This window comes from Culex pipiens, chromosome 3 (assembly GCF_016801865.2).
Source record: "Culex pipiens pallens isolate TS chromosome 3, TS_CPP_V2, whole genome shotgun sequence".
NCBI lineage: Eukaryota > Metazoa > Arthropoda > Insecta > Diptera > Culicidae > Culex > Culex pipiens.
Genome location: NC_068939.1, coordinates 101,803,243 through 101,815,823, shown reverse-complemented (window position 1 = coordinate 101,815,823; position 12,581 = coordinate 101,803,243). Strand labels below are relative to the sequence as shown.

General features: G+C 35.3%; 1 protein-coding gene across 15 annotated transcripts in view; it reads right to left on the bottom strand.

The window, feature by feature from the left end:
* The window catches only part of LOC120418809 (probable serine/threonine-protein kinase DDB_G0282963), a 79,808-nt gene that overhangs the window by 38,889 nt on the left and 28,338 nt on the right, over nt 1-12,581 (bottom strand). For all 15 annotated transcript variants that reach the window (XR_005605622.2, XM_039581317.2, XM_039581307.2 and 12 more), the window contains 2 exons: nt 1,457-1,518; nt 391-464 (listed from right to left, as the gene is read on the bottom strand). Coding sequence is in view for 14 of the 15 variants with exons in the window: in XM_039581317.2 (XP_039437251.1) it covers nt 391-464; nt 1,457-1,518 (136 nt within the window). In the remaining variant the exon portion in view is untranslated. The remainder of the gene's footprint in view (nt 1-390; nt 465-1,456; nt 1,519-12,581) is intronic.

Sequence of the window (12,581 nt, the reverse complement as noted above, 5' to 3'; positions counted from 1 at the left end):
CAAAAAAGTTTCAGTCGGATTAAAAAATACAAAAACAAAAATTGAAGAAAAAAGACCGATTTCGTAGAGAACTGCTCAAATCAATTTGAGAATTTTATTAACCTCCAGTTTATCTGAGAAGTAAGAAATTCTGAGAAATCTTAGTAAAATAGTTATTTTTCAAATAATTATGTTTTCTCCTTACTAAAGGGTTGAACATATTAGGATGCGATTTGAGCTAGAAAAATATATAGAGTTTTTTTAATAGGTCCTGTAAACATATGAAAGACAGTAGTTTATATGACCTTTTTTTTTAAAAAAAAACTCTAGATTTCCTTCCTAATATATTTAAGATGCCATCCACTTTTCACATCAAACAAAAATTAAATTAGCATCAAAAGAAAAACTTACCCTTGGAGTTGGTAGCTGCGTCGGCAATTTTTTGAAACGCTTCCAAATAGGCCGCCAGCGCCTGTATCGCAGCTCTGTTGAATAGGAAAAAAAAAATAAGAGAGAGAAAAGAAAATTTAGCAACGAGAAAACTTTAGAACATGCACCAATCTAATAAAAATCGATGTAGGTCACGACACGATGCACCCGAAATGCATCAAAACAATTGTTGTTATTATCGTAAAAAGTCAGATTATCTAATCTAATCTAATCTAATCCAACACAAACGCAGCCAGTCCGATGAAATCATGCTGGAAAGTCTTGTGATCAGATTACGCCCTAAGCACTTTTCTTGTCATTATAGTTATTACCATAAAAAAGTAAGATTATTAAAAAAAAAATACTTTTAAAAATCCCGTCACAAATAAATTTAAGTTTTGTTATTTATTATAAAGGATTTTTTTTTAAATTTGGTTTGAGGTCAATTAGAGTCATACAAAAATGCTGAAATTTGTTGTGTGTCCCAATCTGACCCCCTAGAAACTAGAAAACAAAACTTTAATTTGTTTGAAAGTTTCTTCGGGGACATTGGAAACATTGCTGAAAACATTACTTTTTTTTGGAAATCTCAAACTCCTCAGTGTTTCTGAAAGGTGTAAGGTATTATTCTGAAGGCAAGCAATCGGATGCTGCGGATGAGACATTTCCCGTTTATCTATTGTTACATTTTGAACCTTTTACATCTTTTAAAAATTAAATTGCTTCTATGCTCTGACCAATGCTTTTCTAATTAGACTTTTTTTTATATTAAACTGTATGTTTGATTTTAAAAGAATAATTTCCAATTTTTCTAAATAATTTTGTAATAGTTTGTTATGCCCTGGGGTCAAATTGGCTGAGTGTACTGATTTTTGCTAAGCAAGAGTTAGTAGCCTTACGTATATAACTTCAGTTTTTGCATCGAATAGTTTTCATAACATTTTAGATCTTAGTTTTCAGATTTGTTTAGACATGGCTATGATCGGAAACCAGTCAAAATAACTAGAAATATTTGTAGGTACATTTTCCTAACCAATTTCAAACTTACCGTAAACAAGCATGTAGCTTTGTGGCTTTTGCAATGAAGTCATCCCACAGTGGACTGGAGTTCTGTAAAGAAGAGAAAAAGAAAGCTTTGTTTTACACTTTTGAAACAAGATATTTTGTTTAGTAATAAAATGTAATTAGGTTGTTTTTCGGCTCAGCAGTCAGAGACAAAATTCAAAAACTTGTAGTTTTTTTTTCTTTATTCCGACGTTTCGACGCGATATGCGGTCTTCTTCAGGGGATTAGAAAATACAGTTTTCATGTCCGGGGGCTTTTCAGCTAAAGCTGCATTTGTCAGGGAAGGTAGCATCAAAAGGTGTGTTCTGGAGCGCCAAAACAGCTAGATCTTCGATCAACAACGAACACGGAGCAATATCACCTTAAGTCTTGATCTTGATGACCTCAAGTCTTGAGGTGATATTGCTCCGTGTTCGTTGTTGATCGAAGATCTAGCTGTTTTGGCGCTCCAGAACACACCTTTTGATGCTACCTTCCCTGACAAATGCAGCTTTAGCTGAAAAGCCCCCGGACATGAAAACTGTATTTTCTAATCCCCTGAAGAAGACCGCATATCGCGTCGAGACGTCGGAATAAAGAAAAAAAAAAACTACAAGTTTTTGAATTTTGTCTCTGACTGCTGAGCCGAAAAACAACCTAATTGTGTAATACAGTCGAGAACAATGCTTCATAAAATGTGATACGAATTATTTCTTAACGTTTTAAACGTCTACTATATAACAAATGTCACACGGAAAAGTCCAATTAGCCGAGCACTCGAATTTGCATAATATATTTCCGTCAACACCCCCTCTTTTCAAGCATCTCGACCTCTTGAGCATGCATGGAAATGGAACTCCCTCATCCTGCAGGCAGCAGTTTACATCACACTTTTGTTCCTATCATATCTAGGGTAATGAGAGCAGCAGCGTCGTCGTCTGTAGGTCGGCGTTGTTGATGTTGATGTTCACTTCTTGAAGTACGCTGAACCAAACAACAATGCCAGCTGATGATGGCTGGTGGAGCAACAACACAAGCACTCTTTGATGGACGTACCATGAAAAAAATAAAATAAAAAGCGGCAGAAGAACGTGAATGATGAATACGCTTCTTTATGTAACTGTTATGCTTTAATGGAACGTTCATTTCAAAGAGACACACAGAACACTTCGTATTTACATACATGTTTTGCATATAGCATACCGTCGTTTTGGGAGAACGTTAGCACCGTCTTCGACGTCCATCGACGCAGATTCTTGAGCACAGATTATGACGACTTGCATGTAGAGGCATAAATCTGCACAATTTCATCTCGTTCCCCGGTTTCTATTTAAGTAGCTGCCTATCGTCGTGACAAAATTCCATGAATGCACTCTTTTCATTCTGATATAAACTCGAAATTACGCCAAGCAGATTCATATTCTTTTCTAACAGACAGATTTTACGTATGGTTTTGATGATGGGAAAGCACATACACATGTACAATTGCGCGTCAAATAATAAGAAAAGCAAATGGCAAGCATTTTTTGATAATTGTCTATAAAAATAATTCTATAAAAATCAAACCATCCACATTACCGACCCTCAAATCTTTTGTGGTCTCTATTGCAGTTTCTGCTCATTTCTAGGCGTCCAAAGGTTATGTATGGTGAGTCACCCAAAACCTCTCAAATCAAAATCAAACCATTCACATTAACGACCCCCTAAGTCTTTTGTGGTCTCCAAGAAGTCCGAAGGCTTGAATCGGGAGGGCATCCAAACCTTTTTCTACTCCAAGGAACCTTCCACCCCGAACTGACGACCTCTGGATTGCGAGTCCAACCGCCACGAGCGATGCCACCGGAGCAGGCTTGGTTTGGTGTGTAACTTGTCTTTAAAGCACCTGGAATAACTTAACGGCTTAACAACAACGAAGGCCGGGACCGATGTTTTACTTCCCAATCCGATGGAAGGTTGGAGCAGATGGGAATCGAACCCATAATCTTTTCTATTCTACCATCTCCTATTTGCATTACAAATATAACGATTGTTCACTAACTGTTGTGCAAACGAAAACATAAAACAAAAGAGAAGAAAACAATGCAAGATGCAACAGTTGATTATCAGATCATGATGCACATTTGCAAATTTATTTATTTTTCTTTTTTCCCCATTTATTTTAACCACTTCTTGTCTAGTTCATGTTTCTCAAGGTACTAACAAAATAGTATCGAGCATGAACTTTTTTTTACCGAATCTTCTACCATATTGTTGCATTTTGTCTTTCTGGCCTAAAATCCAAATAAAGGAAAAAAAAACACCCCAGCGGATATTGCACATTTATGAGTCTCCTCCGCGCTCGCGTCGCCGAGTTGTAAAGCCTTCCCGCCGCTGAAGAGGTGGACTCACCAACCCCGACGACGACGACTATGGTGAATGTCGACTAAAAAAAGTTTACATAAACATTGCAGTCTGCGCCACGGCCGCCCAAAGAAGTAAACTACGGCGGGTTGGTGGAAGCTTCCAAACCCGACTGGTAATTTGATGTCATTGACACTTACAGCAACTGTTTGTATAAACGTTCTTGGAGCTGCATTGGCTGTATTCTTGTACACCGCCGAAAGAGGCCCCAAAAGGGTCATTCGGATGAACTATTCAGTTTATTAGTTTTTTTTTCTTTTCTCTAAAAAGCCGACAAAAAGGTTGAATTTCCAAGATGTGTGTTGAGCATGTTGGAGGCAGCATATTTACAGCTTGTCTACGAAACGAAGAATACAGAGAAATACACATCACTTCTACGCAGAAACCGTGGAACATCATGTGTAAACAAAACATCTCGTACGATGGTTTATGCTGTTTCGTCTATCGAGACGCAGCAAATGTTGCGCTTTTCAAGTGATCTCAGTCACATTCGTTCAACATGTGGTCTTTTGTTTACAGATAATTTTTACTCATAAGATAGATCATCAATTATTTCAAAGTGGAATAACACAATTTAAAATACTCTTTCATAATCGATCCTGCAATAAAACATACCACTGATATTAAGACTGTTCTCAGGCCGGAAATAACATATTTTCAAATATTGAATTGATTTCACAATTCATTAAACATTGAAATTCCTAAAAAAACTGATCTAGTGTTTCATTCATCTTTCATTGATTTTTTGATTGATGTTCTCGGGATCAAGATTTGAATGTTTTTCTAAAACAATTATGGCCGACAGGGAATGATTCCATTCAGAGCCATAATGGGATGAACTGTTTCAATGAACGAAAGAATACTGTTTCGTGGTGGTTCAATCGCGAGAGGTTTATTCTACTATTTGATATTGGTAGAGCTATTCTCTCGACTTGTCCCACCCGTGTGGATTAATCGTACCGCGCACTGGAGGTTGGTGGTTCGAATCCCGCGACGGGCGCCCTAAAATTCTAAGAGTCAAAATGGGTATTCGGCGCCTGCACCCCGAGTCATATTTTCATACACTTAGGAGTCCGACAGCTATATAGTCAACTTCGTTTTTTATTCTCTCGGCTTTCTATTGTGGGTGAATAACACACAAGAAAAAATTTTGGCTTGGTTGAAAATCTGGAACATCTTAAGTGGCCATCGATTATATCTTATTCTTGTTTTTACTCTAACATACTTTAACTTTTTGAACCAATAGAGTAATGATAATTTTGTCTTGATAATTTTGTCAAACCCCTGTATTTACAACATTTGATTGTCTTGCCAAATCTTTAAAATTCATTGAGACAGATTCTACCTCCTTATAAAATCCAATCAAACTGATTGACATAATTTACTCTATTAGGACTAACACGAAACAAAAGTTGTTTGCATATTTTTTTAAAATAATGTTCCTGAATAATATTATTTGCCTTGTTCGTTCCAGAATAAACGATTGCGTCAGCGAGAATGGTCTCTATTGGATGAAAAGACTGTAGATAGTGTAATCAGAGCAAATATTTGAACATTGAAACACAATTCGATAACATTCGCATGGCAGCTATCCTTTGTTACTGGTTAAAAATATATCCATTTTTAATAATTTGAATCATATTTTAAACTACTGTAGTCACACACAATTTTATCAAAAATTATTAATATATGGCCCACATATTACGCTACTTAGTCATGGAATGGATAACATACTGAACACTAGAACGCCCATGTAATTTTATCTCGCAAGTCGAGTGTTTAAATTTGCATACACGTTACCGGAAATTCGCACTCTTTCCACTGCAGAAGCGAGGAGGCGTACGTATTGAGCCTATACCATGCGGTGTCTGATGCAAATAATTACGCAATACGCAAGAATTATCTTTTGGTTAGTGAGACCAGGCTGTTGCGACACTTGTTCACTTGTTTCGAGAGTAAGTAGATTCTCTTAGCAGAAGATACACAACCTCACCGGCTGCCGGTTTGTTACTTATTCAAATTTCATAAAAAAGACAAAACACGAAATTTGCGTGGAATGGTTTCGTCGTAACAGAGTGAAGAATAAATCGCTTCTAAACTCGAATCAACCCGAGTTACCTCAGCGACGACAAACTAAAAGTGTTTCATTTGCATATTTCTATACAAGCCGTAAATTGGACGAACAATTCATGGTAATTTATTGATGGTTTGTGTGGCTGTTTGTGATTTACAAACACGACATTGCCATTTTGATTAGAAAGAAAGTACTCGGATCGGAATTGTCAAATTGAACTCGGTTAACCTTATTATACTGATTTTATCAGAGTTTTGCATATTTTGAATCAACAAAGTTATCAGTTTTGATCAATTTCAGTTTAAAATGGTAGGCATAGGACTTCCATTTCTCGACTTCAAATACTAATACTAGAAAATTGTATTAGGAAAACACGATTATCATGCATCGAAATATTGAACGTGCTGTAACTTTTATTTTTCAATTGTGTTGCTTCACGAGCCAAAGAATTGAATGTGCAGACAGGTGAAAAAATCAAAACAAAGAGCAAAGAGCAACAGCTCAATTAAATCACCATCTACCGTGAACCATATTGGTGCATCCGCCAGCTCCCCTTCTCTCCGGCTTTGCTCCAGTCCTGAAATTGATTTGGTATATCTTACTCGCACGGTTCCATGTATTGATGCCGCTTCCCGTTCACGTCCAATGAAGCGCTTTTGGATGGATTCCTTTTTGGATCCTATTTGCTTAATGTCATCGACCGAGTTAAGTGTGTTTCTTTATGTTGTGCTTTGATTTTATGTAATGTTAGCTTTAAAAAAAAACGCAGCCAACCTTAACATCTTTTTAATGTAATGTTAGGTTAGAGACAAACAAGAACATGGTGACTCATGTTATTCGGCATATTACAAAATATAATATGATTAGGTCGAGGAAACTCGGAAAACTTTACGCAGTAGGTCTGTCTGCTTTAATGTTTGTTCTGTTCCAATGTATTGGCACCAAGGATGTTTATATTGGTAAGAAAAAAAACCGAGAATAAATGAGATGTTTGTTACACCGAAAAAAAAACCAAAATAATTTAGTAATTCAACTTTCAAATCAGGAAAGTATTCAAACTAAAATGACAAAACTAAAGTTTCGGAACAGCTTTCAATGAACTACTGCCCCTGGTTGCATAAATGTCCCATATGCATTATCATCACTTTTGAGTTATTGATGCATTTGATTCAAAATCGTGTGTTCTTTAAGAAAATCCAAAACTATCCAGTACTTTGTTTTAGAAATCTGCAGGAAATTCAACCTGCAAGACCCGCTTGAACCAAGTAACCCTTGTCAGTTACATGATCTCCAAGTATGGAATTTAAGGAGTTTTTTTTGTTATTATATATTGTTTTACTGATCCTCGGTCCCAACCTGGTCACAGCACCTAAAAGGACCTAATAAAAATAAGTTAAGAAAAAAAAATCTGCAGGAAATTCAGTTTTTTTGCGGAAACCTAACGCGTAGTCTTATGTTTTGCATTTGGACATTTATGAGAACATGGGAGCAATTCTCTACCAAAACCGGAAATGGATTTTATTTGTATTTTTTGATTTGGCTCAAACTTTGTGGGGGCCTTCCCTATGACCAAAGAAGCCATTTTGCATCATTAGTTTGTCCATATAAATTTCCATACAAATTTGGCAGCTGTTCATACAAAAATGGTACGTAAATATTCGAAAATCTGTAAATTTTGAAGGAATTTTTTGATCAATTTGGTGTCTTCGGCAAAGTTGTAGGTATTGTTAAGGACTATTTAGAAAAAAATAGGTACACGGAAAAAAAAATTTCCCGATTTTTTTATTAACTTTTTTTTTCACAAAAACTCAAATTCCCAAAATACGTATTTTTTGATTTTCGAGATTTTTTGATATGTTTTAGGGGACAAAAATCCTTAACTTTTGAGCTATAGAGAAACATGGTCAAAAAATCTGCCGCCGAGTTATGATTTTTTGAAAAAAATGTGATTTTTGGAAAAAATCGAAATTTCATACATAAATTTTTTTTGACCTCATTTTTTAATGCAAAATTGAATTTGCAATCGAAAAGTACTTTACAGATTTTTTGATAAAGGGCTCCGTTTTCAAGATATAGCCACCGAAAGTTTGATTTCAGCGAAATATTTGCAGTTTTTCGATTTTTAAAAATAGTGACAATGAGTGACCATTTCTAAAAATATTTTTTTTGAAAAGTTCAGAAAATTTGCTATAAAATTGTCTAAGAGACATTGAAGATTGGACCTCTGGTTGCTGAGATACAGCGGCTTAAAGAAAAAGAAACACGAAAATTAAAGTTTTCTAAGTCTCACCCAAACAGCCCACCATTTTCTAATGACGATATCTCAGCAATTAATGGTCCGATTTTCAATGTTAATACATGAAACATTCGTGAAATTTTCCGATCTTTTCGAAAAAAATATTTTGAATATTTTTAAATCAAGACTAACATTTTTAATGGGCATAATATTCAAAGTTTGGCCCTTTTAAAATGTTAGTCTTGATTTATTTTTTTTCAAAATATTTTTTTCGAAAAGATCGGAAAATTTCACGAATGTTTCATGTATTAACATTGAAAATCGGACCATTAATTGCTGAGATATCGTCATTAGAAAATGGTGGGCTGTTTGGGTGAGACTTAGAAAACTTCAATTTTCGTGTTTCTTTTTCTTTAAGCCGCTGTATCTCAGCAACCAGAGGTCAAATCTTCAATGTCTCTTAGACAATTTTATAGAAAATTTTCTGAACTTTCCAAAAAAAATATTTTTAGAAATGGTCACTCATGGTCACTATTTTTAAAAATTGAAAAACTGCAAATATTTCGCTAAAATCAAACTTTCGGTGGCTATATCTTGAAAACGGAGCCCTTTATCAAAAAATCTGTAAAGTACATTTCGATTGCAAATTCAATTTTGCATTAAAAAATGAAGTCAAAAAAAAATTATGTGTGAAATTTAGATTTTTTCCAAAAATCACCAGTTTTTCAAAAAATCATAACTCGGCGGCAGATTTTTTGACCATGTTTCTCTATAGCTCAAAAGTTGCGGATTTTTGTCCCCTATAACATATCAAAAAATCTCGAAAATCAAAAAATACGTATTTTGGGAATTTGAGTTTTTGTGAAAAAAAAGTTAATAAAAAAATCGGGAATTTTTTTTTCCGTGTACCTATTTTTTTTTCTAAATAGTCCTTAACAATACCTACAACTTTGCCGAAGACACCAAATTGATCAAAAAATTCCTTCAAAAGTTACAGATTTTCGAATATTTACGTACCATTTTTGTATGAACAGCTGCCAAATTTGTATGGAAATTTATATGGACAAACTAATGATGCAAAATGGCTTTTTTGGTCATAGGGAAGGCCCCCACAAAGTTTGAGCCAAATCAAAAAATACAAAAAATAAAAATGGTCGAAATCGGCCGGTTTTGTAGAGAATTGCTCATGGACAGTAAACATTGAATAAAAATAATAATTCTCTTTAACTCATTCAATACAGTGTTAACATTGAAGCTTAAGTTTTTTCGAGAAGTTATGTTCGTTGTTGAGTAGCGTGTATGTTTCTTAAAAAGAATCATCATCTTTTAAGAACTCTGATTTAAAGATAAAGTCGGAAAAAACTAAATGCTATTTTGTCTCCTTTTACAAGCCCTTCGCTGCCCATTTTTTCGATTTCTTTTTTTTTATTTACCAATGTCAAAATATCGTTTTTCAGTTAAAAAAATAATTGAACCAAAAAAATGCAACATATTTTTTTAATTCGCATTTTATTATTCAACTTAGTTCGTGAAACAAAATCACTTTTATAATTCAGCTGACATTGAAAAAACAAACAAAACTTGTTAACATCAGTGTTTAATTTCTTGAACGTAAACCAAAGCCGGGTTTTGTGGGATTTGAAAATCCAAATGAGTCCACAATAAGCTCAAAAACTTGGCAGCCAAATCAGTGTCTGTGAACATTTTAATGTTTTTCTTTTCAACATTGTGAACACCCTTCAAGTCTTCAATTGAAGAACTAACATGATAACAAAATTTGAATTATCACTTCCGGTAGATACTTTATTTTAGCTCAAGTACAGTACTAATTCGATAACTGGGCGTTGTTTAAGGTGGAGTAGTTAATCATATTCGAAGAAATCTGATCATCACTTCTAAATGTTTTGTATTTCGTTCAGTTTAACAAATATATGGGCGCTCGATATTTAGGCTGTAGCTCACTTAAACAGTAGACAAACGTCAAAAAACAATAACAAACCGAATTGATCGTGGGGTCGGTGAATGCGAAAAGCAAGTTTAACAGTTTAAAAATCATTTGAATTTCAAATAAATATTTAAGGAAAATTGCTCGGATTAGTTTTCAAAAAGACGTAAGAGCCAATGGTAAACAAAGCCTTTTTTGCATCGGTATTCGACCTACTTGCGAAAAAACAAATTTCAAAAATGCTTACGATTGTTCATCTACACGTCTTTTAAGTGCCCCAAACGAAAATTAAATGAAATTTTGTTACAATTTGGAGAAAAACGAATATTAGTGTCGGAGGTCACGGTGGCTCTTTCGGCTTTTTCAAAACTCACCCGAGATTGAAAGGTGAACTTTGGAAAGTAATTTGAGTAATTTGATTTTTATAAAAAATATACCTTTTTCTGTTTCATCTGGAATTTTATAAGCCAACCTCCTGGAAGTTCAGTCTCTCCACCCAATGCCACTCCGAGGCGACGGCGGTGAGTGTCAACCCACGGATTCGCATATTTTATAGGTTACTGCAGCAGCAGCATGAATGGAAACCAGTCTCTCCTTCTAAGATTGCTCCAACCTTTGCGCGCTAAAGTCATCGCTCTAGTACGGCGTGCGACAAGTCAATGCAACACGCCTGGTTGGCTTTCGAAAAAAAAATCAACTTAAGGGGTTACATACATGTAGAAAATCACAAAATTTCATATTTCAGAAAATTTAATAAATCCACTTAAAACATGATTTTCCATCACTCCTGAAAGTTTCATGAAGATATTTCATGATTAAACTGAGTAAGAGACAATTTACGTTCAAAATTTTGCCATGCGCAAAGCGAACTGTCGAACTTTGTGAGCGTTTTTCTCTGAACGCCGAGTTGATTTACGGGTGCCATGATATCTCGAGATGGGATAGACCAAATTGGCTGAAATTTGAGATGAAGACTTGCAAGACATATTCCGTGTGCAGCCCGATTTTGAAATTTTGCTTTTTAAAAAAATACAAAAATAAAAAACGGGCGATTTTTTACAGGAAAAACATAAAAATATTTTTATCTTTTTTTCAAACAAACTTTTTGAAAATCGGGCTTCGTCATGCACACAGGACCGGTTTTACGAGGCTTCACCAAAATTTTGAGCCGATTTGGTCAAATCAGTGTGTAGATATCGTGGCACCCGTTTTTTTGAAACTGCTAACTTGAAATGGCTATATCTCGGCAACGATACAACCAAATATCTTCAAATTTATTGTGATAATAGTTGAAAATATTTATTTTAATGCCCTTAAAACAGATTTAAAAAAGGGTAAGTGTGTGCCCAAACCAAACTCTTACATTTTGTCGATTTACATGTATGTAACCCCTTAAGGTGGTTTATGAATGAACCGCCTTTGCAGCTGAATTGATGAGAAATCGATGACGTCGTCATCGTCGCACCGGTTCGTCGATTTAGAAGTGCATGCTCTCGTCTGTTTGCCAGCAGTCTGCCCTACAATCAAGCACGCAATTGAGCACAGGCAGGTGGCACTGGGCAAAAATAAATTGCCTTTCTAAGCTTGCAGTCTGCCCATATAGATGTGTTTATTGTTGCATAATAAAGCGGTACATCGCCCACTTTGCAACATGTGGCCGCCAGTTTTTCTCATATATATATTTATTATGCTTCAACGTCAATCGATTGGCATTTAGTTTCAAGTGTAATTTCAAATATCTCTCTCTATTTGGCTTCAATCAAAGCTGCGAAGCAGGTGATTGGCAAATTATTTATCGGAAATGGGTTGACCCTGGTTTGTCAGTGGTATGATTTGCACAAATTTAAAATGCATAATGATCCTAGAATCTTAGAATTTAAAAAAAAAGTTATGATAAAATGAGCAATACAAAACAAGAACATAAATTTTAATCAAATTCTGAGCACAAGAAATATGCAGTTGATTCCTAATAAACATAATAAAATCAATGCAAATTATGTAGGTTGTGCAATTGTGGAAAAACAACTACTGTCCGAAAGAATAAAATTGACCGCATTTTACTTATAATAATCCAAAAACTGGTCGATTGAGACTTCCAGGAAGTGTTTATAATGAAAATTATGGTCTGACAAACCAACTCGTCTAGGGCATCATTAAAAAAATGATCGGAGCTTCTATGCTACTCCACAATGCGCTGTCCTCTCTCTTTCCCGAACATTTCTGTGTGTGTTCCACAAAATAATGCCCAACATAGATGTGTGGCTACACGAAACACATACACGAAGGCTGATGCTCTTTGCATGATGCGTTTCTCCCCACATACGTTGAAGCTGATACCCTCAATTGCCGTCCAAAGAGAGGAAGTGCTCAATATTTGTTTGTTTTTTTTTTCTTCACTGCACCGCCACATCCCGTGCACGGATCTCAAGCTGCGAGAGCAAACGCAAAGCAAACAGACACGTGACGGTCAATGC